The sequence below is a fragment of the Pseudorca crassidens genome, chromosome 6, assembly GCF_039906515.1.
Source record: "Pseudorca crassidens isolate mPseCra1 chromosome 6, mPseCra1.hap1, whole genome shotgun sequence".
Classification (NCBI taxonomy): Eukaryota; Metazoa; Chordata; class Mammalia; order Artiodactyla; family Delphinidae; genus Pseudorca; species Pseudorca crassidens.
Window position 1 is genome coordinate 38763523 of NC_090301.1, and position 20771 is coordinate 38784293.

The 20771-nt window shown below is 40.8% G+C and overlaps 1 protein-coding gene across 3 annotated transcripts in view; it reads left to right on the top strand.

The window, feature by feature from the left end:
- HECW2 (HECT, C2 and WW domain containing E3 ubiquitin protein ligase 2) overlaps window positions 1-20771 on the top strand; it is a 414063-nt gene that overhangs the window by 252740 nt on the left and 140552 nt on the right. For all 3 annotated transcript variants that reach the window (XM_067741145.1, XM_067741144.1, XM_067741146.1), the window contains 3 exons: window positions 9591-9685; window positions 14721-14796; window positions 19145-19314. In XM_067741145.1, the coding sequence (XP_067597246.1) occupies window positions 9591-9685; window positions 14721-14796; window positions 19145-19314 (341 nt within the window). The remainder of the gene's footprint in view (window positions 1-9590; window positions 9686-14720; window positions 14797-19144; window positions 19315-20771) is intronic.

The following is a 20771-nucleotide window of genomic DNA, read 5'->3' on the forward strand; positions in this document are numbered from 1 at the left end:
GATATGAGAATTGCTACTTCAGCTTTCTTTTGTTTTCCATTTGCATGGAATATCTTTTTCCATCCCCTTACTTTCAGTCTGTATGTGTCTCTAGGTCTGAAGTGGGTCTCTTGTAGACAGCATATAGATGGGTCTTGTTTTTGTATCCATTCAGCCAATCTGTGTCTTTTGGTGGGAGCATTTAGTCCATTTACATTTAAGGTAATTATCAATATGTATGTTCGTATTCCCATTTTCTTAATTGTTTTGGGTTCGTTTTTGTAGGTCTTTTCCTTCTCTTGTGTTTCTTACCTAGAGAAGTTCCTTTAGCGGTTGTTGTAAAGCTGGTTTGGTAGTGCTGAACTCTCTCAGCTTTTGCTTGTCTGTAAAGGTTTTAATTTCTCCATCAAATCTGAATGAGATCCTTGCTGGGTAGAGTAATCTTGATTGTAGGTTTTTCTCCTTCATCACTTTAAATATGTCCTGTCAGTCCCTTCTGTTTTGCAGAGTTTCTGCTGAAAGATCAGCTGTTAACCTTATGGGCATTCCCTTGTGTGTTATTTGTTGTTTTTCCCTTGCTGCTTTTAATATGTTTTCTTTGTATTTAATTTTTGACAGTTTGATTAATATATGTCTTGGCGTATTTCTCCTTGGATTTATCCGTATGGGACTCTCTGTGCTTCCTGGACTTGATTAACTATTTCCTTTCCCATATTAGGGAAGTTTTCAACTATAATCTCTTCAAATATTTTCTCAGTCCCTTTCTTTTTCTCTTCTTCTTCTGGAACCCCTATAATTCGAATGTTTGTGCGTTTAATGTTGTCCCAGAGGTCTCTGAGACTGTCCTCAGTTTTCATTCTTTTTTCTTTATTCTGCTCTGCAGTAGTTATTTCCACTATTTTATCTTCCAGGTCACTTATCCGTTCTTCTGCCTCAGTTATTCTGCTATTGATCCCATCTAGAGTATTTTTAATTTCATTTATTGTGTTATTCATCGTTGCTTGTTTCATCTTTAGTTCTTCTAGGTCCTTGTTAAATGTTTCTTGCATTTTGTCTATTCTGTTTCCAAGATTTTGGATCATCTTTACTATCATTATTCTGAATTCTTTTTCAGGTAGACTGCCTATTTCCTCTTCATTTGTTAGGTCTGGTGGGTTTTTATCTTGCTCCTTCATCTGCTGTGTGTTTTTCTGTCTTCTCATTTTGCTTAACTTACTGTGTTTGGGGTCTCCTTTTTGCAGGCTGCAGGTTCGTAGTTCCCGTTGTTTTTGGTGTCTGTCCCCAGTGGCTAAAGTTGGTTCAGTGGGTTGTGTAGGCTTCCTGGTGGAGGTGACTAGTGCCTGTGTTCCGGTGGATGAGGCTGGATCTTGTCTGTCTGGTGGGCAGGTCCACGTCTGGTGGTGTGTTTTGGGGTGTGTGTGGCCTTATTATGATTTTAGGCAGCCTCTCTGCTAATGCGTGGGGTTGTGTTCCTGTCTTGCTAGTTCTTTGGCCCAGGGTGTCCAGCTCTATAGCTTTCTGGTCGTTGAGTGAAGCTGGGTACTGGTGTTGAGATGGAGATCTCTGGGAGAATTTTGCTGTTTGATATTATGTGGAGCTGGGAGGTCTCTTGTGGACCAGTGTCCTGAAGTTGGCTCTCCCACCTCAGAGGCACAGCACTGACTCCTGGCTGCAGCACCAACAGCCTTTCATCCACACAGCTCAGAATAAAAGCAAAAAAAAGTAGAAAGAAAGAAAGGAAGGGAGGAAGGAAGGAAGGAAATAAATAAAATAAAATAAAATAAAATAAAATAAAATAAAATAAAGATAAAATAAAATTAAGTTATTAAAATAATTATTAAGAAAAAAATTTTTTTAGAAAGAAAAACAAAAGCAAAAAAACAAAAGAAAAATGGATGGATAGAACCCTAGGACAAATTCTGGAAGCAAAGCTGTACAGACAAAATCTCACCCAGAAGCATGCACATACACACTCACAAAAAGAGGAAAAGGGGAAAAAATCATAAATCTTGCTCTCAAAGTCCACCTCCTCAATTTGGGATGATTGGTTGTCTATCATGTATTCCACAGATGCAGGTACATCAAGTTGATTGTGGAGATTTAACCAACGCTGCTCATGAGGCCGCTAGGAGAGATTTCCCTTTCTCTTTTTTGTTCTCACAGCTCCCGGGGCCTAGCTTTGGATTTGTCCTCGCCTCTGCGTGTAGGTCACCGGAGGGCGTCTGTTCTTCGCTCAGACAGGACGGGGTTAAAGGAGCCACTGATTCGGGGGCTCTGGCTCACTCAGGCCGGGTGGAGGGAGGAGCACGGAGGGCGGGGCGAGCCTGCGGCGGCAGAGGCCGGCGTGACGTTGCACCAGCCTGAGGTGCGCTATGCGTTCTCCCGGGTGAGTTGTCCGTGGATCCCGGGCCCCTGGCAGTGGCGGGCTGCACAGGCTCCCCGGAAGGGGGGTGTTTATAGTGACCTGTGCTCGCATATAGGCTTCATGGTGGTGGCAGCAACCGCCTTAGCGTCTTATGCCCGTCTCTGGGGTCCGCGTTGGTAGCCGCGGCTCGCGCCCGTCTCTGGAGCTCCTTTAAGCAGCGCTCTGAATCCCCTCTCCTCGCGCACCAGGAAACAAAGAGGGAAGAAAAAGTCTCCTGCCTCTTCGGCAGCTCCAGACTTTTCTCTGGACTCCCTCCCGGCTAGCCGTGGTGCACTAGCCCCCTTCAGGGTGTGTTCACGCCGCCAGCCCCAGTCCTCTCCCGGCGGCGCTCCGAAGCCCGAGCCTCAGCTCCCAGCCCCGCCCGCGCCGGCGGGTGAGCAGACAAGCCTCTCAGGCTGGTGAGTTCCGGTCGGCACCGATCCTCTGTGAGGTAATCTGTCCGCTTTGCCCTCCGCACCCCTGTTGCTGCGCTCTCCTTCGCGACTACGAAGCTTTCCCCCTCCGCCGCCTGCAGTCTCCACCCTCGAAGGGGCTTCCTAGTGTGTGGAAAGCTTTCCTCCTTCACAGCTCCCTCCCACTGGTGCAGGTCCCATCCCTATTTTGTCTGTTTTTTCTTTTTTCTTTTGCCCTACCCAGGTACGTGGGGGTTTTCTTGCCTTTTGGGAGGTCTGAGGTCTTCTGCCAGCGTTCAGTAGGTGTTCTGTAGGAGTTGTTCCACGTGTAGATGTATTTTGGTGTATCTGTGGGGAGGAACGTGATCTCCGCGTCTTACTCTTCCGCCATCTTCCTCACTACTCGACGTCAATTTCTTTTTACCCTATGTCTGGCAAGAGCAGAACTAAGGGGACTTCCCAGCATAATGAAGTTTTGCTTGAATCTCTGGAGATGACGGTGTGAAACAAAAAAAATCGGGATTGGGGGTATGGGTTAAAAACTTCTGTTTTCAGCCTCTGATCTTGAAAGCTTATGACATTTTAAAATTTTTGCTTTCATCTTGAGAGAGAAAATTTATCTGTAGCTAATCAGAAGTCCAAGTAAAGTAAATTCTCAGAAAATTAATCTGAGTTCATGGGCAAACCTGGATTTGAGCACTATTTAACCTGTTTCTAAAAGTAAAATGGCTTTGGTTTATCTGAATAAACTCCAGAGGAGGCAGGAGGCCCACACTTACATTATTACGGGACCTACTGGAATGAATTTGAAGGACAAAGACAGGTTTATTTCTGAGTAAGTGACCTTCCTAGACATTGGAGAGGAGGATCAGCTTCATCTGCACTTACTTGTCATAGGACTGTCACAGTTCCTCAAATGAGCTTATGCTTGCAGAAAATGAATGGATCCCCTGAGCAATGTGTATTCTTGAGTTTTGAAATGTAAGAGGTTTCAGGAATTGTCTTGGCATGCTAGGATATCTATTTTATTCTTCATAGTCTTTCACAGACTATGGTCATTCATTCATTCAGAGCTGCTTTTTGTCCTTCCTTCATTTCTTCTACTCATCTGTCCATCTGTGTCCCCAGCCATCGTGAAGTATTTAGTCAAGTATCAACTTTGTGCCAGGCAATATTCGAGAACTCACTGATTCCTGGATCAGTGAAGAAGCTTAGAAATAGCTACATTGCTGTTTACTAAACTGCTTTGTGATCATTAATGGTAATAACAGGACATTGCCATTCGTATGAATTATATAGTGCTTTCACATATCTTACCTGTCTCAGCCCTAGGAAGTGGGCAGGATTAGGAAACTGCATAGCAGAGGTGCATGTGGCTTGTGTAACTGAGAGCCTCATCTCTGACTGGCACTCAGGTTAGCGTGCTTTCTAAGATGCGGTGCCTTGCCCAAACAGAACCTTTGTGCGTGACTTTTTATTGGGTGGGGGGAAAGGGGTGGCCTCAGTCTCTTATTTGTACTGTCAGAGCCCCTGCTCTAACCTCCATTCGTAAGCCCCTTCCCACCAACATCAGAAGGGCCTTTTTGCCCCTTAGATGGAGGTTTGGTGCTTTTCATTCTCTGCCAGCATACTTTACGTTTTATTGCCTATTTCTACTTCTCTTTACTTTCCAACATTGGTCCAGCTGCCATTACTAAGTAATGAGAAAAACAAGGTCCAATTACTTCTCTAACCCTATTAGGTTCTTCCACATTATACTGATATTGTCTGTCTTTGATTTTCAAGATTGTTTTTCTGAGCTTTAGCAGGGGAGGGCCTGGCCCTTTCAGGTTGCATTGGCCCTTGTTAAAGAGAAGACAACCTGCGGTACCGTATAAACAGGTGAGCACGTCCCTGGAAATGTGGGTAAATTTCCTCAAAAGCATGAGAATTAGAATGTGTTTACTCTTTCCCAACTTGTGGCCTCTGAATAAAAGAGCTTATCAATAGGAATCATAATATTAAGAATATAATAAAAGCACAAAGGCAGTGGTTAAAATCATGTTTTTGAATAAATTCCTATTAGCTTGATTTTTTTTTTAGATTATTTTAATGAAACAGAAATGATTAAAGGAAGAAGGACATTCCCATTCCATCCATCTTTATGGTTCAAAATAGTCAACTTCTAAAACTTGAGGAAAATCCAGATTTTCTAAATGGGAGCAAGCTATTAACTACTACCTAAGTGAATCTTGTAGCTATTTAAAGTGATGGATGGTGTTTCAAAGATCCCAGTCTTTGAAACAAAACCATTTCTTGCAGGGAGTGGCCTGTAGAACCTTTTTCCGAGAAGGCTTGGAATCTTATACCATTGCCTAGAGTTAATGTAGCTGAGTTGAGATTGCTTTTTAAAAATAAATTTTGAACAGATAATAGACAAAAAGAGTATAATGTTAAAAAGACACAAAAATGAAAGTAAATTATCTCCCCAACTTCATGCCCCAGTCACCAGTTTCCCCTCCCTGAAGGCAATCAGTTTTACCAGTTTCATGTGATCGTTCTAGAAGTGTTTTATTCATGTACAAACACGGAAATCTTTTCTTCCTTTAGGCAGATGGTAGAATGATTGCTTTAAAATGCAATGTCCGAGTGACAAAATTACAGAAACCCCTTTACTTGGGAACAGGTTTAAGTTCTTCCTACCTTCCCAGTCACCCCCAACAAGTACAAAGTGCCGTCTTTGGACAGCCATCACCCTCCCATCTGTGGTAGACGTGGAGCTGGCAAGCTCTTGCTCTGGGTGACCTCTTCATTTGTATTTAATGGAAGCTGGTAAGTTAAAATTTTTAAAATAAAAGCGTTTCTGTGTCTTACTGGCATTTAAATAGAGGCAGCTAAATCTTCTAGTAACTCTATAAACGAAAGTGTCCAGAAGATTATTGCAAGGGGCCAAAATATATTTCTGTGATTCATGACTGGCTTCAGCTATTCAGAAGGGACCTGAGAGAGAGAAGATGCCACTCGGCAATGCTTTCTTCCTTCCAGGAGCTGGCCCAGACTGTAGGTCCTTCAAGGTTAATGTGGGAGGCCTCACCCTTCTCCTGGTTCACTGCCTCTAAGGCAACATTTGTTTTATTGAAGTAGAATTGATTTACAATGTTGTCACAATCTCAGCTCTACAGCAAAGTGACTCAGTTATACACATATAGACATTCTTTTTTAATATTCTTTTCCATTATGGTTTATCCCAGGATATTGAATAGAGTTCCCTGTGCTATACAGTAGGACCTTGTTGTTTTTCCATTCTAAATGTAATAGTTTGCATCTACCAACCCCAAACTCCCAGACCGTCCCTCTCCCTTCCCCCCTCCCTCTTGGCAACCACAAGTCTGTTCTCTGTGAGTCTGTTTCTGTTTTGTAGATAGGTTCATTTGCGCCATATTTTAGATTCCACATATAAGTGAGATCATATGGTATTTGTCTTTCTCTTTCTGACTTCACTTAGTATGATAAGCTCTAGTTGCATCCATGTTGCTGCAAATGGCATTATTTCATTCTTTTTTGTGGCTGAGTAGTATTCCATTGTATATATGTACCACATCTTCTTTATCCGTTCACCTGTCGATGGACATTTAGGTTGTTTCCATGTTTTGGCTATTGGTGAACAGTGCTGCTATGAACATAGGGATGCATGTATCTTTTTGAATTATAGTTTTGTCTGGGTATATTCCCAGTAAGGCAACATGTTTTTATAAGCAGTTGCTTTGGAGAAAATACTCTTCTTTTTTTATAATCCAAAGGAATAGTTATATGTATTCCCCCTCCATAATTTGAGGCCTGATTAGCTGCCACATCAGGCTGTGGAGAAACCGTTGTCAGGTAGAATGCTCCTTAGTCCATATCCTTCATCTTTCCTGCCTGTGAGCAGGGCTGGCCCTGTGGCCAGTGGCTCCTCTCTTATCTGATGCTCCATCATCACGCCCACGTTTGCTTTCACCTGTTCTTGTATCTGTTTCTCAGCAATAGCTTTCTGGTCTCCTCTTACAGTTAGAGTTTAAAATTGTAGCTAAAATAGAAGCATGAATACCAACTTCTCTTTTCCACCCTTTTGAGTAATCTTCCCAGTTACCTCTTCTCATAACTAAAATGTTCAGGGACATTCATCAAAATTCTGCTCTCTCTTCTCTCTCTTCCTCAGAGGGGATGTTGCTTAGTTACACCATTTTTTAAAATCTTGAGTGACCTTCTAAAACACTAAATGATATGTGAAGATGAAACCTCCCACTCAGCATGAAACATTCCTCTATTTTAGGGGCAGAAGTCTCCACTGGTGTCCTCCTGAACAGTCGAGGTGCAAGCAACTAGTTCTGTCTGGTACTGGGGTTTTCTCTCTGGCGACCAGGACCTGCCTATGCATTTGGTTTTGTAACTGGTGATCTGTGTAAGTCCCCTTGGCTTTACACTGAATCTTAAAGCATTGTGAAGCTGTCAGGTCTGCGGTTTTTGGTGATCATGTCCACAAAATCTGCTGTGCACAATGAGAATGAGTTTATCTTATAGTTTCAGGGATTCTCATTTATCACGGGGGTTGGAGATTTTTGTTTTAGCAAGAAGTAAAGTAACAGTCAGAACGGTCAGCTAGCAACGCTGGTCTGGCTAGCAACATCTACAGATAAAAATAAGCAGATGCTTATTGGGGTCTGTTTGTTTCCTAGTCTTTTACCTCGCTGACTGTTAAAACATTAGAAAAGAGGAGGTGGCATCCTAACGAGAGGGAAGATGTCTTGTAAAAATGCACTTCTCTTTATTGAAAAATAAGCTGCTCACTGACTGACCATTGGCTGGGTCTGTGAGGCACTGCTGCAGGCAGATTCACACACTGCTGGTTCCCGGCATGTAGAACGTGATACTAATGAGCTCATGCCTGCAGAATTCAGTCCTCCCGCCTGTCACCGAGCTTGTTCTGCTTTGACAGGCCTTGTACGTGTTACTTAGCTTCGTTCTTGCAGAATACATGCTATTGGTCTTGAAGGAAAGCAGATGGGACAGTGGTTTACTCAAATCTATAGTTATTACATTTCCATAATCACCAAAAACCTGTGTTCGTGCTCACTCCACTCACTTATGTAGGGTTCCAGGGAATTCATAGTAAAGCTAGAATTGCTGCCGAGGTCGTCCTGCTGGTCCTCAAGCCAGCATGCTCATTCCTGCTTCCCTGTTTTTGCCACCACTCACTCCTAACTCTCTCCAACCCCATTTTTCTCAGCTGAAGGTCTGAGTTCTGTTTGTTTCATGAGACCTTTCTGACTCCACTGTGCCCTCACGTGGAATATTTTCCACGATCTCCACATTTCCACCTGGCACTCTGCCTCTTCAGTGCTTCTCTTCTGGATTTTGTCATCTTAACACCTGCTAGACCAGAAACCTCTCTCTGATTCCCTTGCACTGTCTAGCATAGTGCTGGGCATGGTAAACATCTTTCACTTCATGATACCGCCTTCGTTGTGAATCACTGCTTCGTGATTAATGTACGTAATGGAAAGACTCGATATTTTACCCATGATAGACCTTTTTTTTATGAGATTTAGTATTTTTTCATTGATGGGAAATATTATATTTTTATATGTAATATTCCTAAATATTCCTATATAAATTCCTAAAGTAGGATTTTTCTTCAATCATTGTATCTTTTTCTTAAAATAAGCAAACCAAATACTCTATAGGAGACCACTTGGTGCTGTCAGGAAAGTCAGTGCAAGATTAATTTCCTTGGGGAATCACATCGAGTGGTCCCACTTTAATAATCCAGGTGACTCAGTTGAGAGGGTAACTCCACTCCTATAGGCTAGGACTCTCCTCTGCAGCCTGCCCATCAGTGTCATTGCCTATATTAAATGACACCTTGGGAAAAAGACATCTCACAGGGAAACTTCAGTGACTCAGGTGCTCTGTATACAGAGAAATTTCAGTGACTCTGGGTTTTATCTTTGACACTTGTTGGCTTCATGTAGTTACTTTCCAAAAACAGTAATTGACATTTGTATTGCTTTTGATCAAGTTCAAATTATATAGTATATAAATATATATACATACACACGCACCTATAGTTATATCCAATATATATACATACATCTGTCCACACCTGTGGAGATGTAGATATATATTTACTGGTGGTTCCAGAATATGATCCCTACTAGTGGCTACATTTAAGTCAGGTCCCCAGACCCTCTCACCACAGAGTCTCCTACAGCAATCTTTTATACTCTGTCTGCTCTTTTTTTATTTCCATTGACAGCTGCATTCTGTCTATATTGTAGAGGATAGGAGTGAAGGCTTTGGAATGGGGCAAAGCCCCATTGGATGGGGTTTGAGTCCTGACTCTGTCGTTTCTTACTTGTTTGATCTTCGGCAAACCTCAATGCTTCAGCTGTTCTATGGGGACAAGAATTTCTGCCTCCCGAGTTAAATATGAGGGGTCAGTAACAATGGGGGCAGAGACGCAGCCCTGTGGTCCATCAGCAGCTCCTCACTGAATGGTAGCTAGTCTTATTCTTATCTCTACACTAATATTTTGGCGTGTTGTTTTTGTGCACTGTTTTTCTAATATATTTGGGGTGTTCTTAGACATTTTCAGAGAAGCCTATAAAATCAAACAGGAGTTGGTATAGTCTGTTGCCTCTGACTGGAAAGGAAGGGATCGCTCAAAGAGTCCTGAGTGGGATTTTCGGAGAGGTGGAGAGGTGGATTTCCTCAGGTGATGCCTAAGGGATTTGTTTCAGTGTTTAAATGACTGTTTTTCTCCAATCAATTCACAGCGGAGATAAAAATCTGTTTCAAATACTACCACGGCATTAGTGGAGCCCTGCGAGCCACGACCCCCTGCATCACGGTGAAGAACCCCGCTGTGATGGTGAGTGCCCCTCAGGCTGCTTCCTTGAGCCTCAGTCCCAGAGGCCTTGGTTTCTATTTTTGCCTGTGCAGCTCTGGCAGGGTTATGGGAAACAATGCAAAGGAAACACACAGCAGTGTGGGCGCCGTTTTGGGAAAGGAAATAACTTACAGGATGGCTTCACTAAATCCATAATGTAAACCAGTGGGAAAATATGGCTTGATTTATAATAATTCTGTATATAGTCAACTCTCCAGGGAACCTATTCCTGAAGGAAATGGGTGAGTGCCCGTCCATCATGGAAGGTTTTTTTTTAAACTTTGTCAGGGTGGCCAGTTGGTAGGAAATGGTGGCGTTTTGCATCTTCTGTGAATTTAATTTACATGAACTCAGAGAGAAAAAAAAAATTTAAGTAGTGGGTGATTCTCCCTACCAGTCAGTTTAACAGACTTTTACCCCAAAGAGAGTGTGAGATGGGGATTACGAATGTGCCGTTCCTGCAGGAGAGAGTGTGGGATCCCTCCTGATGCTCAATTGAACTGTAGTGCTTAAAGGTACCACACATATGTTTGGTATCACGTGGCCACTCAACAGAAGCCAACCTTTTCACCAAGTCCTCAATTAAAGAAAGAGATATCTAACTTAGCTTCGGAGGAAACTGATTGTGCTGGACTTTTGAAGGAACGTATGTCCATTTCCAACATGGTACTTTCTTAAGAATTACTTTTCACAATTTCATGATTTTTCACTTCACCAACTAACTTTAGAATCTAACAGCTTCACAGGATGCACTCCATTGTACATGGGTGGTTGAACTCAGATGATTCATGGAGTCCAAGATATATAAATCATTGCAGTGTTTATAAGTCATTTATAACAATCAGGCCATGAAAGTATAGAAGAAAATTACTGACTCTCGTAAAATAGAATCTTCCTAATGTTGTGTGTGTGTGTGTACACATTTATAGATGCATGCATTTTTGGAAGTAAGCAAGTGAACAGGTTGACTCCCTGAAATTCAGAATGTAATCTCTGCAGATGGCATTTTGAAATTGTCTGGCCCACCAATACGATATCAAGCAGTCTTTTCCTTTCATTTATTCATTCAAACAAATATTCATTGGGTGCCTAGTAAGTGCCAGACATTATACCCACCACTAGGAATGAAATGATAAGCAAAAACACAGCCCTTGCTCTCACTGGTCTGGTGGGGGAGAGAGACATCAATTAAACTGAATTGTATTTATTTGAGTGATAATTACTGTGAGGGGCAGTGAAATGGGGCTATGAGAGCATATACTAGCAGGATTCATCCTGATCAGGAAGGTCTTGGAAAGCTTCCCTGAAGAAGGCATGTTCTCGGGACAATCTGAAGGATGAGTAGAAGTTACTTAGGTGAAGAGGGGGAGGGAAGAGCATTTTAGGTAAAGGGAACAGTATGTGCAAAATTTTCAATAAGTACTCTGTTCACATTTGAATTATATTTGAGTTCCTATTATAGTGAACAAAGTATAGAATATTTTTTAAAAACCCACATTTACTATATAAGACTTTGAAGGTTCACAAGGAGAATAACAGTTGTTGATTACAAAGTCTGCCATGTCACAGTAAGCCCTAGAACACACTAATTAATATTCTAAAAAGGAAAATTATAAAACTAGAAAAGTGGGGCTGTTGATAATAAAACGTTTGAAAATTAACTATGTGTGAAATTAGATAATAGCTTCCAAACATGACTTTCTGGAGTCAGATTTTCTTGGATTTGAGCAGTTTCCATGATCAGATATCACTGATGGCCGGGAGCTTACAGCCTGGTGAGCATTGATCTTTTTCCATTGATTTTGCATTGAGATTATTCTGTCAAAGCCTGTGGATAGTTGTAGATAATTAATTTTCTTCAGACAGGTTTTAGAGCACCTTAAAAGCTTCATAGATACAGCACTGGCAATCATAATAGAATATTTTGGTTCAAAGGCTGACTAATGGAATTGGTGGTCAATAGATTTCTGACCAAGCTTGAGACAGTTGGGTCTATATCTGCTATTGAGAGGCTGTGCCAATGGGCCTTTCACTGTGGGCTGAGCACTGTGTTTCTATGACAGCATGATGTTCACCTAGGAATGTGACCTGTGTGTAGATATTGTACTGACTGACAACATCGATATTCACGAAGCTCATTTAGTAGGATCATTCCATGATGCGAAGAATAGTTGGGCAGTAGCAACCACATTTTAATGCTTGATGACACTGGGTTGGTTGGCTCTCACCAAGTACATATGGTTTATTATATTGTGCTGTACCCCTCTGACTCATCATCCCTAGGTTAAATAGAGCAGAGACAGCACCCAACTGGCCAGATAGCATCGCTGTGTCTGCCTCATCCTGCTTTCACCATACACACACACCCCTGGACTATAAAGTGGCAAATAGAGAGGTAGTACAGACTGCATCTGGGACAGACACTCAGCAACAGCTGCCCTTCCTGTGCCAGGCATCTCACAAACCGTGGCCTCCCCTCAAATGGACCACACTGCCCAGGGAGATGTGCCCCTTCCGAAAACATGATGTCTCTTCATGCCAAGTGAGAACAGGGAGACTTTGCAAAGATTCATAGTCTGTCATCATTCAAAGCCTACTTAAAATGTTGTAAGAAATTATAGAAACTAAAGAAAATGCCCTCGAATTCTCCTTTTAAAAATGTAATTCACTGTCTGGCAAAAGGCTAATATGAAACAATTATCACAGAATTCACAGATAAACAGTGTCCTTTACAACAACGTGGTAAAATGCTCATGTGAACTAATATTCAGAGAATTCAGCTTTATCATTCATGACAATAAAGCCAGGAAAGACCCACCTGATCGCCAGAAATAGGAACATCAGTGATAATAAACATATCTGTACTCAGTGTTTAGAGAGAGGTTTTTAAATAAACTCCCTTCATAGATTTAAGCCAGGAAAGCTCAGAAGTAATACTGTCAACCCGTGTTGAAACAATACATGGTAGTGAGTGATGGTCGCCTTTATCTGTCCCTGAAGCGAAGGATTTCCTGTTCCAAGTGGCACATATCACTGTGTACACTGATGAATGGCAATGATGTCAAAGTATGCATGACAGAGAAGACATAACTTTTTTTTATTCTTGATTCATTGCAAAAGGATATGTGAGAAAGGAGACCATACGATTAGGATGGCTGCTCTTCCCTTGCCTGTAGAGTTTCTCAGTTACTTCTTGCAGGACAATGTGCATCTAGATGGAACGAAGTAGAGATGCCTGGATGGTACCCTAGGCATGTTGCAAATGATACGTGAAACAATCAGGAAGCAGTTAAGTGTCACACAAAATAGTTTTGACTAAGGTACAAGAAGTAGAGAAGGAAATGGAAAATTTTTTTAATGTTTATTTTATTTATTTAATTTTGGCTGTGTTGGGTCTTTGTTGCTGCACACGGGCTCTCTCTAGTTGTGGCGAGCAGAGGCTTCTCTTTGTTGTGGTGCATGGGCTTCTCATTGCTGTGGCTTCTCTTGTTGTGGAGCACAGGCCCTAGGCGCACAGGCTTCAGAAGTTGTGGCACACAGGCTCAGTAATTGTGGCTGACAGGCTCTAGATTGCAGGCTCAGCAGTTGTGGTGCATGAGCTTAGTTGATCCGTGGCATGTGGGATCTTCGTGGACCAGGGCTCGAACCTAACCCGTGTCCCCTGCATTGGCAGGTGGATTCTTAACCACTGCGCCACCAGGGAAGCCTGGAAGTGGACATTTATATTTCAAAATTTGAATGGAATTTATTTTGAAGTTCCTCAACTTGGCTTGGATTAGTGAAAGTTTTATCTCTTGGTGTATAATTTTTAAGGGAGGTGGGGAGAGCCACAAAGATAAGCTGGAAGGGTGTAATCTAAACTTTGGAATTAAAATGTGGTTTCTATTTCTTGACTATTCAAATACATTCTGCCTTCAAATCTGTCTCTTACAATGTTCTGGACTTCTTTTTTAGAGGACCACGAAACCCTTTTTTCCTAGTGTACCATAAATTGAGCACTAATTGTACATAAATTGAGAGACTTAATCTGCTATGGTCTGTAAATGACTCCTTTCAAGTAAGATATAATTTACTCAGAAGCTTTTAGAAAAAGCTTTACAATACAATAATCAGTACAATAGGATTGCAAATTCTTGTTATTGCTAATTGTAATAGCATGTGCCATGTAGCAGTAGCACAATAAAATAGGAGTCTACAAGGGCGGTGGGATATCCACATGGTCACTCAGAAATATTTAGCAAGGAGGGTAATTCTACATTTATATGGATGAGTCTGATGTAAATCACCTGTTTAGTTTATTCTAGGTTTTCCTAATAAATCTGAAGGAATTTGATGTTTGATTTTTAACTTAAGGGAATGTTTTAATACCATAATGGCAATATAAATATGCTTACTACATGTCAACTATATTCTTTTTTAAAAATATTTATTTATTTTATTTTTGGCCGCGTTGGGTCTTCATTGCTGTGGGCGGGCAGTCTCTATTTGCAGCGAGCAGGGGCTACTCTTCGTTGCGGTGCACGGGCTTCTCATTATGGTGGATTCTCTTGTTGCGGAGCATGGACTCTAGGCACGCGGGCTTAAGTAGTCATGGCTCGCAGGCTTAAGTTGTGGTGCATGGGCTTAGTTGCTTCGCAGCATGTGGGATCTTCCCGGACCAGGGCTCAAACCCATGTACCCTGCATTGGCAGGAGGATTCTTAACCACTGTGCCACCAGGGAAGCCCCAATCTTCTTACCAAAGAAATAAAAGGACATAAAGTAAGTTGATTCATATCCCAGGGAACTTGGAAGCTCATATTGGTTACATTTGGGGTAAAGATTAAATTTAGGTATGACCCTTCCTCTAGTCTCTGAGACTCTGCATTTATGTCTCACTTCCAAGATTTGTAGCATATGAAAAGGCATATACAATACATTGATACAAAAATCATATTTGCAAATATGTGTGCTTCCCTAAAAAAGTTGAGAGGTACCATATTCCTGTGGAACTTCACATATGTGTTTTTTCTCTGCAGATGGGGGCAGAAGGCATGGAAGGATGTGCTTCAGGAAGTCAGCACTCTCGAAAACTCGTTAGCTTTACGTTGTCTGGTAAGGATGTCTTTAAACCTGATGTCCAGTTGGAAAGTGTATAATTTCAAAGGCACGAATAGTCACTTCTTTCTGCACTCTCATATATGATATGTGAGCAAGTTTGTTTGTGTTTTTTTGGTAATACTTCTGGAAATTCAAGTATATCTCTTACCATGAAAAATTAGATTATTAATATAAACTCAGAAAGCTTCTAGCAAGTTGTCTTGTGATGAAAAGACCATAACTATGTATACTTACTTAAAGAAAACTGTAATGTAACATGTGCTAAACCCACTTAGAGCTTAGATAACTGAAAACAATTTGTGCTGGCCTCATCTAGAGAAAGGAAAAATTTGGAGACTAGCGAAAAAAAGCCAAGGGATACTCCTGTTTCTGTGAAGGAGTACATATAAAGAATTGAAAAGTAGATAAGACAACTTTTTTGTTGTTTATTTTCTGGTTAGTAAAATATTCTGATTTTTTTGTGTATTTATCGTACAACTGAAGCACTGCTTTTTGGGTTGTGAGTTGGAACTCATTGGTGATTTATAAGATTAATTTAATTGAAACTAGCAATTAAAAAAAGAATAGAAAAGAGCCAGAGTTTAACCACCAAAGGGAAATGTTTTTCATAGAACACCAGTTTATACAAACTGAAAATTTCACACACAAAAATATACACACCTATGTATGTGTATAATGGGTTTCAAGATAAATGTATTTCACACATAGATCACTGTCAAAAAAGGTTTCAAAGCCACCGATTTAAAAAAATTAATCGGCAGTCATAAAGTCAAGAATAAGAAAATCAGTATTTGAAATGGACTTGTAAAACAGACGACCGTACTACAATACATGTAAAATCAAGTCTAACAGATGTCTATCACTGTAAGATGTTTTGTTTTCATTTTTCCATTATTGTAGTGCTTCTAAAATTTAAATTAGATTCACTTTTTCTTGGTTGCAAAAAAATGTTATGAATGAAAATAGAAAATGAAAATAGAAATTTTCAAGAGTAAGGGTTAGAAGGCTGATCTTGAAAACACAAGTCCATGATGCATGAATATCACGTATAATGGAAGTGTGCACGTTAGTTCATTGCTGGCCCACGGCCTATCTGTGTCTGTTCTAGCATGTTCCTTCTCCTCCCCTTCCCCTGCCATGCAGGTCACTTACTATGAAAACCATTTTGCCTTGGTTCTCTGACAAATCTCAGAGGCTGTAAACTGGTTCAAATTTGGCCAATAAATATATTTTGGTTGGAACCCTCAGGGTTTTGAAAATATCCAGATTTTTAGAAAAGCACTTACTACCACTGCCTGTGATACTACTCCCCACCCGCCTTATCTGTCTCTCTTTTGAAAGCACTTCAGTTGGCTACCTGTGCTTTAGACCTTCACAGTTCTGGGGTGGTTGCAGGAAGATAAATTGTTTATAGATTTCTTCGTTTATAGATATGGAACAATTAGCCAACCTCCATGGCTCAGAAAACTTAGTTTGACCATACCACGGTTTTCTTAGTTTAGAAGCATTGCCCTAAGCTTTCAAATGATCAATATCACTCTAAATATGACACACACAAATTGATTTTGACTCCAGAGGGGATGTTAATTAACCCACCGTGGGAGAATGACCACGTAGAAGTTGAAAATCCCAGGACATTTTCCTAAAAAGTAGGAAATAAGCTTTGGGGCACAGCCAAATCCTTTTTTTTCTATATACAACTTTTTCTAACATCCACCTCAATACACATGGAGGCTTGCTACCTAAAATCTGCTCTGTTTCTTACCATGTAATCAGCTAGTTGCAGATGATGTATAGAAATGGCTAAAAATTATAGAAGATGAAAGCAATTTTATAACGGTAATTCTAAAAAATTCATCTGGTTGTTGCATATTGACAGTGGATGATAATATTTATGGAGAGCATTTAAGCACTGTAGAATGTCTGTCTGCAAATGTTCTGCTCTTGATTATCTATGAATAAGTAGGGACACAAATAATTGAACTCTACAGCTAAAACAAAAAACTGTTTTTGTTTTTGCGGTACGCGGGCCTCTCACTGTTGTGGCCCCTCCCGTTGCGGAGCACAGGCTCCGGAAGTGCAGGCTCAGCGGCCATGGCTCACGGGCCCAGCCGCTCCGCGGCATGTGGGATCTTCCCAGCCGCTCCGCGGCATGTGGGATCTTCCCGGACGGGGGCACTTACCCGTGTCCCCTGCATCGGCAGGCAGACTCTCAACCACTGCGCCACCAGGGAAGCCCCAAAAAACTGTTTTTTGATGACTATCTTAAACCTTTTCTCCAAGTAAGAAGGATATTTAACCTGTCATACCTTTGTGACTTTGAGTCCTTCTTTAGTCTATTAGGTGATGTGGATATTTATGAGCAATAAAATATATAAAAGATAAAAGAGAGGCAAGAGATGGATAAAGTGAACTGAATGATCAGAGTACAAATAATTGGTAGTTTATTGTATTTATTTGTACGATGTCCCTTGTGGAAAAGGGTTAATGGTGACATCTTTCTTTGCTCTGGCTTAATCTTCTGGTGGATGCTTTTTCTTCAAAGGAATGTTTTGCATGAATAATTTAGCTCTGTCAGATGTCATGGCAGCCATTTCTGTACATGTTACTCCTTGTTTACTGCAAAGAAATCCCTTCTTGAGAAGTAGATTTAATATCTAAAGAATGTCATTCTCTTGTCTGAGTCTGAGGCGAGCACAATCAAGAAAGGTAAGAAAATAAATATGTAAATTGCATTTTCTCTCAAAGCCATTTAATGCTAAATAAAGCCAAGTGAAAACATGTAGCATTGTTAAATTGACAGTAAAATGCAAATACTGTATTAATAATGACTCCGTAGTTTAGGAAGTGCCAGGGGTGGGGACTGTGAAGCTAATGAGATTACAGCAGCTTCTCTGAAGTGCTTGTCTAGTTCTTTGCTCATCTTTCCCTTCTGCCACTGGCTTTTAGATCAAAGATCTTACTATATTTGATGCAGTGTTCTTAACATAAGGTCCTCTTGCTTGAATTTTTAAATCTTTTCTGACATATTAGACTGTCTCCCGCTACCGCCAGTTATGAGTCGTTAGACAGTCCTGGTCTGTTTTCATCACATGTTATCTAGGCCACAAGTTCTTGTTGGTCATTGGTGAACCTCCTCCAGGGAGTATGGTTCTATGGGCAACCCCAGGCCAATTCTGTCCTTCTAAGAAAGACTTTGTGTTTCAGGAATGGGCTTGAGTAGGATGACCCTGGTGACCTCCTAAAATGTGGGGTTACTCTATAGGGTCTCTTCCCCAGCTCATTTGGGTAATCCAAAGGTCTTGGAGGATTCAGAGGCCATCCACAGAATTGTTTTCTGAACCAGTGGTCAGGACTTCCCTACACTGATCATAACTGCATAAAGTTACCTAGAGGCTGTCTGTTCTCCCGGAAGCTTTCGACATCATTTAACTCCCAGGGCAACCTTATTCAAACTGATATTCTCAGAAAGGCATTGAGGATCCAGTGAAGCCAGCTTTATTTCCTGACGTTTTTGTATCCCTCAGCTTGACCATTTTTAAAAGTTTTAGTCTCTTCACTAACCAGACTTTAGCCAGAACTTTTAGCAGCTCGCATAGTATGAAATAACAAGTGGTGACTCTAAGATGAGTTATGGAACATTCATCAAATACTTAATTTACTTAACAGCCTATTGAAAAAATAACCTTACAATTATTTAATATAGCAGATAGCATTCAAAGTTTAGAAATATTTCTGGCCTCCTTTTATTTCCCCTAACATTCATTTCGTTTGTAGAATATGTATGACGTTTTAAATATGGCACAACTGAATGTGTGCTCTTACGTTTCATCCCCAATTAAACTTAAGTCAGTGCATCTCATATGTGTATATAGAAGATTCACTTTTCTCTCATGAAGGAACATATTGGTTTTCTTTTTTAACACACTATTTACTAAGGGTTTCTCTCAAGACATTGTGTGAAATGCTAGCTGCCAAGCCACATAGGAAAAGGGGGTGAAGATGATGTACGTGTTAGGCTCAAAACGTTTCCCAGGAAAAGTCATTTTAGTTGTATAAGGTGGTAGTAAAAGTTTGGCTTCATTTTGCAGCCTGTTAGGAGACTTTCTGCTGGAACTAGTCATAACCCACTTGTCCTCACTTACCTAAGCAATCATAGTGTGAATAACTTTGTTGTTTTACCAAATAGTTTCTGTTTCGAGCTTCCTGTGTGATTATTTAAGAACAAATTGTCGTTGAGCTGCTTGTTCTAATCAAGATATGTGAATCTTTTCTCCTTCTGTCCCTCTCCTCTCCCTCTCTCTTTCCCTCCCTCCTTCCTCCTCTCTTTCTTTCTTTAAAGATCTTCGGGCAGTTGGGCTAAAGAAAGGGATGTTCTTCAATCCTGACCCTTATCTTAAGATGTCGATTCAGCCAGGGAAGAAGAGCAGTTTCCCCACTTGCGCCCACCATGGGCAGGAGAGGAGGTCTACTATCATCAGTAACACCACAAATCCAATTTGGCACCGAGAGGTAAGATGATCGTACGTGGCCTTCTGCTTGACAGTTAGGAAGTTGGCCAACTCCATCTCTCTCCACTGGGCTCTGTATCATTGAGCTGCTTATGGGTGTGGGCAAGATGGTTGAGGTGTCTAGAGGTTCTGTTAGAAAAAGGTACAATGAAAGTGAGATATTCCCTTCTAACCAGGGCTGGGTCTAGGGTAAATCAAGTGAGGCACTTCCTTCAGGTGCATGATTTATAGGGTCCAAAAGACTCGATGATCAAAATTAATATTTCAATGCAATATTTTAAAAAAATCAAAATCAAGGCAAAAATTCGTGATGAACAAAATATCAAAATTCTGTAAGGGCAGCATCAGTAACTGCCTTGCCAAGCCGTATGGGAGCCTGAGGCAGAAGGAAAAGTCAGTAATACTGATTCCATTTTTATTTAAAATTTTGATATTTTGTTCTAGCATATACCCAGTACAGATTAAAGGAATTTCTCTCCTTACTGTCTGGCAAATGGTTTTTGGATTTCCATTATAGATTTTGGTTACTTACATGAGCCATTCAAGGAGTCGTCATCCTGAGGCAAGGCAGATTGTGTTGATGGTATTTCAGACTCTCTCACAGTTACAATATGTTACCAGTCATCACAGTGCATCATATCAGTGAAATCAAGCCCAGGGTTTTCCCACTGGAACTGTTTAAAGTCAAAGAATGAACAGAGACATTGCTTCTTTTCTAGGGAGCAAAGTGTGAGTTCTCCCACCATTTCTCAGGAAACCAAGACACATTTCATATACTAGCATTAATGAGTGCTTCTAGACAAACCTGTATTGGCATGGGAGTTGCACAGTTAATTAAATCACTCTCTAAATGTTTAATGACAATAATATGTTCTAACAATGTTGAACGAGTATTTCATTGGAGAGGGAGATACTTCAGGGGATCTAAAACCAATTGGAGAAAAGATGTGGCTATTTGAGACTTGCCAGTGCAGCAGGATGTTTCTCCTGGGCAGTTTTTATGGTTATTTAAGTGGATAAAAACTACATGTTTTCTTATTCCTGGTTTGAAAAACTACTTACTGTCCCCAAGTAGTGAATAACTTTTAAAGGCATACCACTTAATTTAACGCATTAGAAGCCTAGAAGACATAAAACGTTATCTCAAGATGAGCACTTAGAAGGCACATAGTGGATATAGTAATGATACTAGCAATAACTTTATTTCCCTAGCATTCTTTTTTTAATTTAATTTAATTTTTTTATACAGCAGGTTCTTATTAGTCATCAGTTTAATACACATCAGTGTATACATGTTTTATACACATCAGTGTATACATGTCAATCTCAATCTCCCAATTTATCACACCACCATCCCCACCCCCCACGGCTTTTCCCCCTTGGTATCCATACGTTTGTTCTCTACATCTGTGTCTCAACTTCTGCCCTGTAAACCGGTTCATCTGTACCATTTTTCTA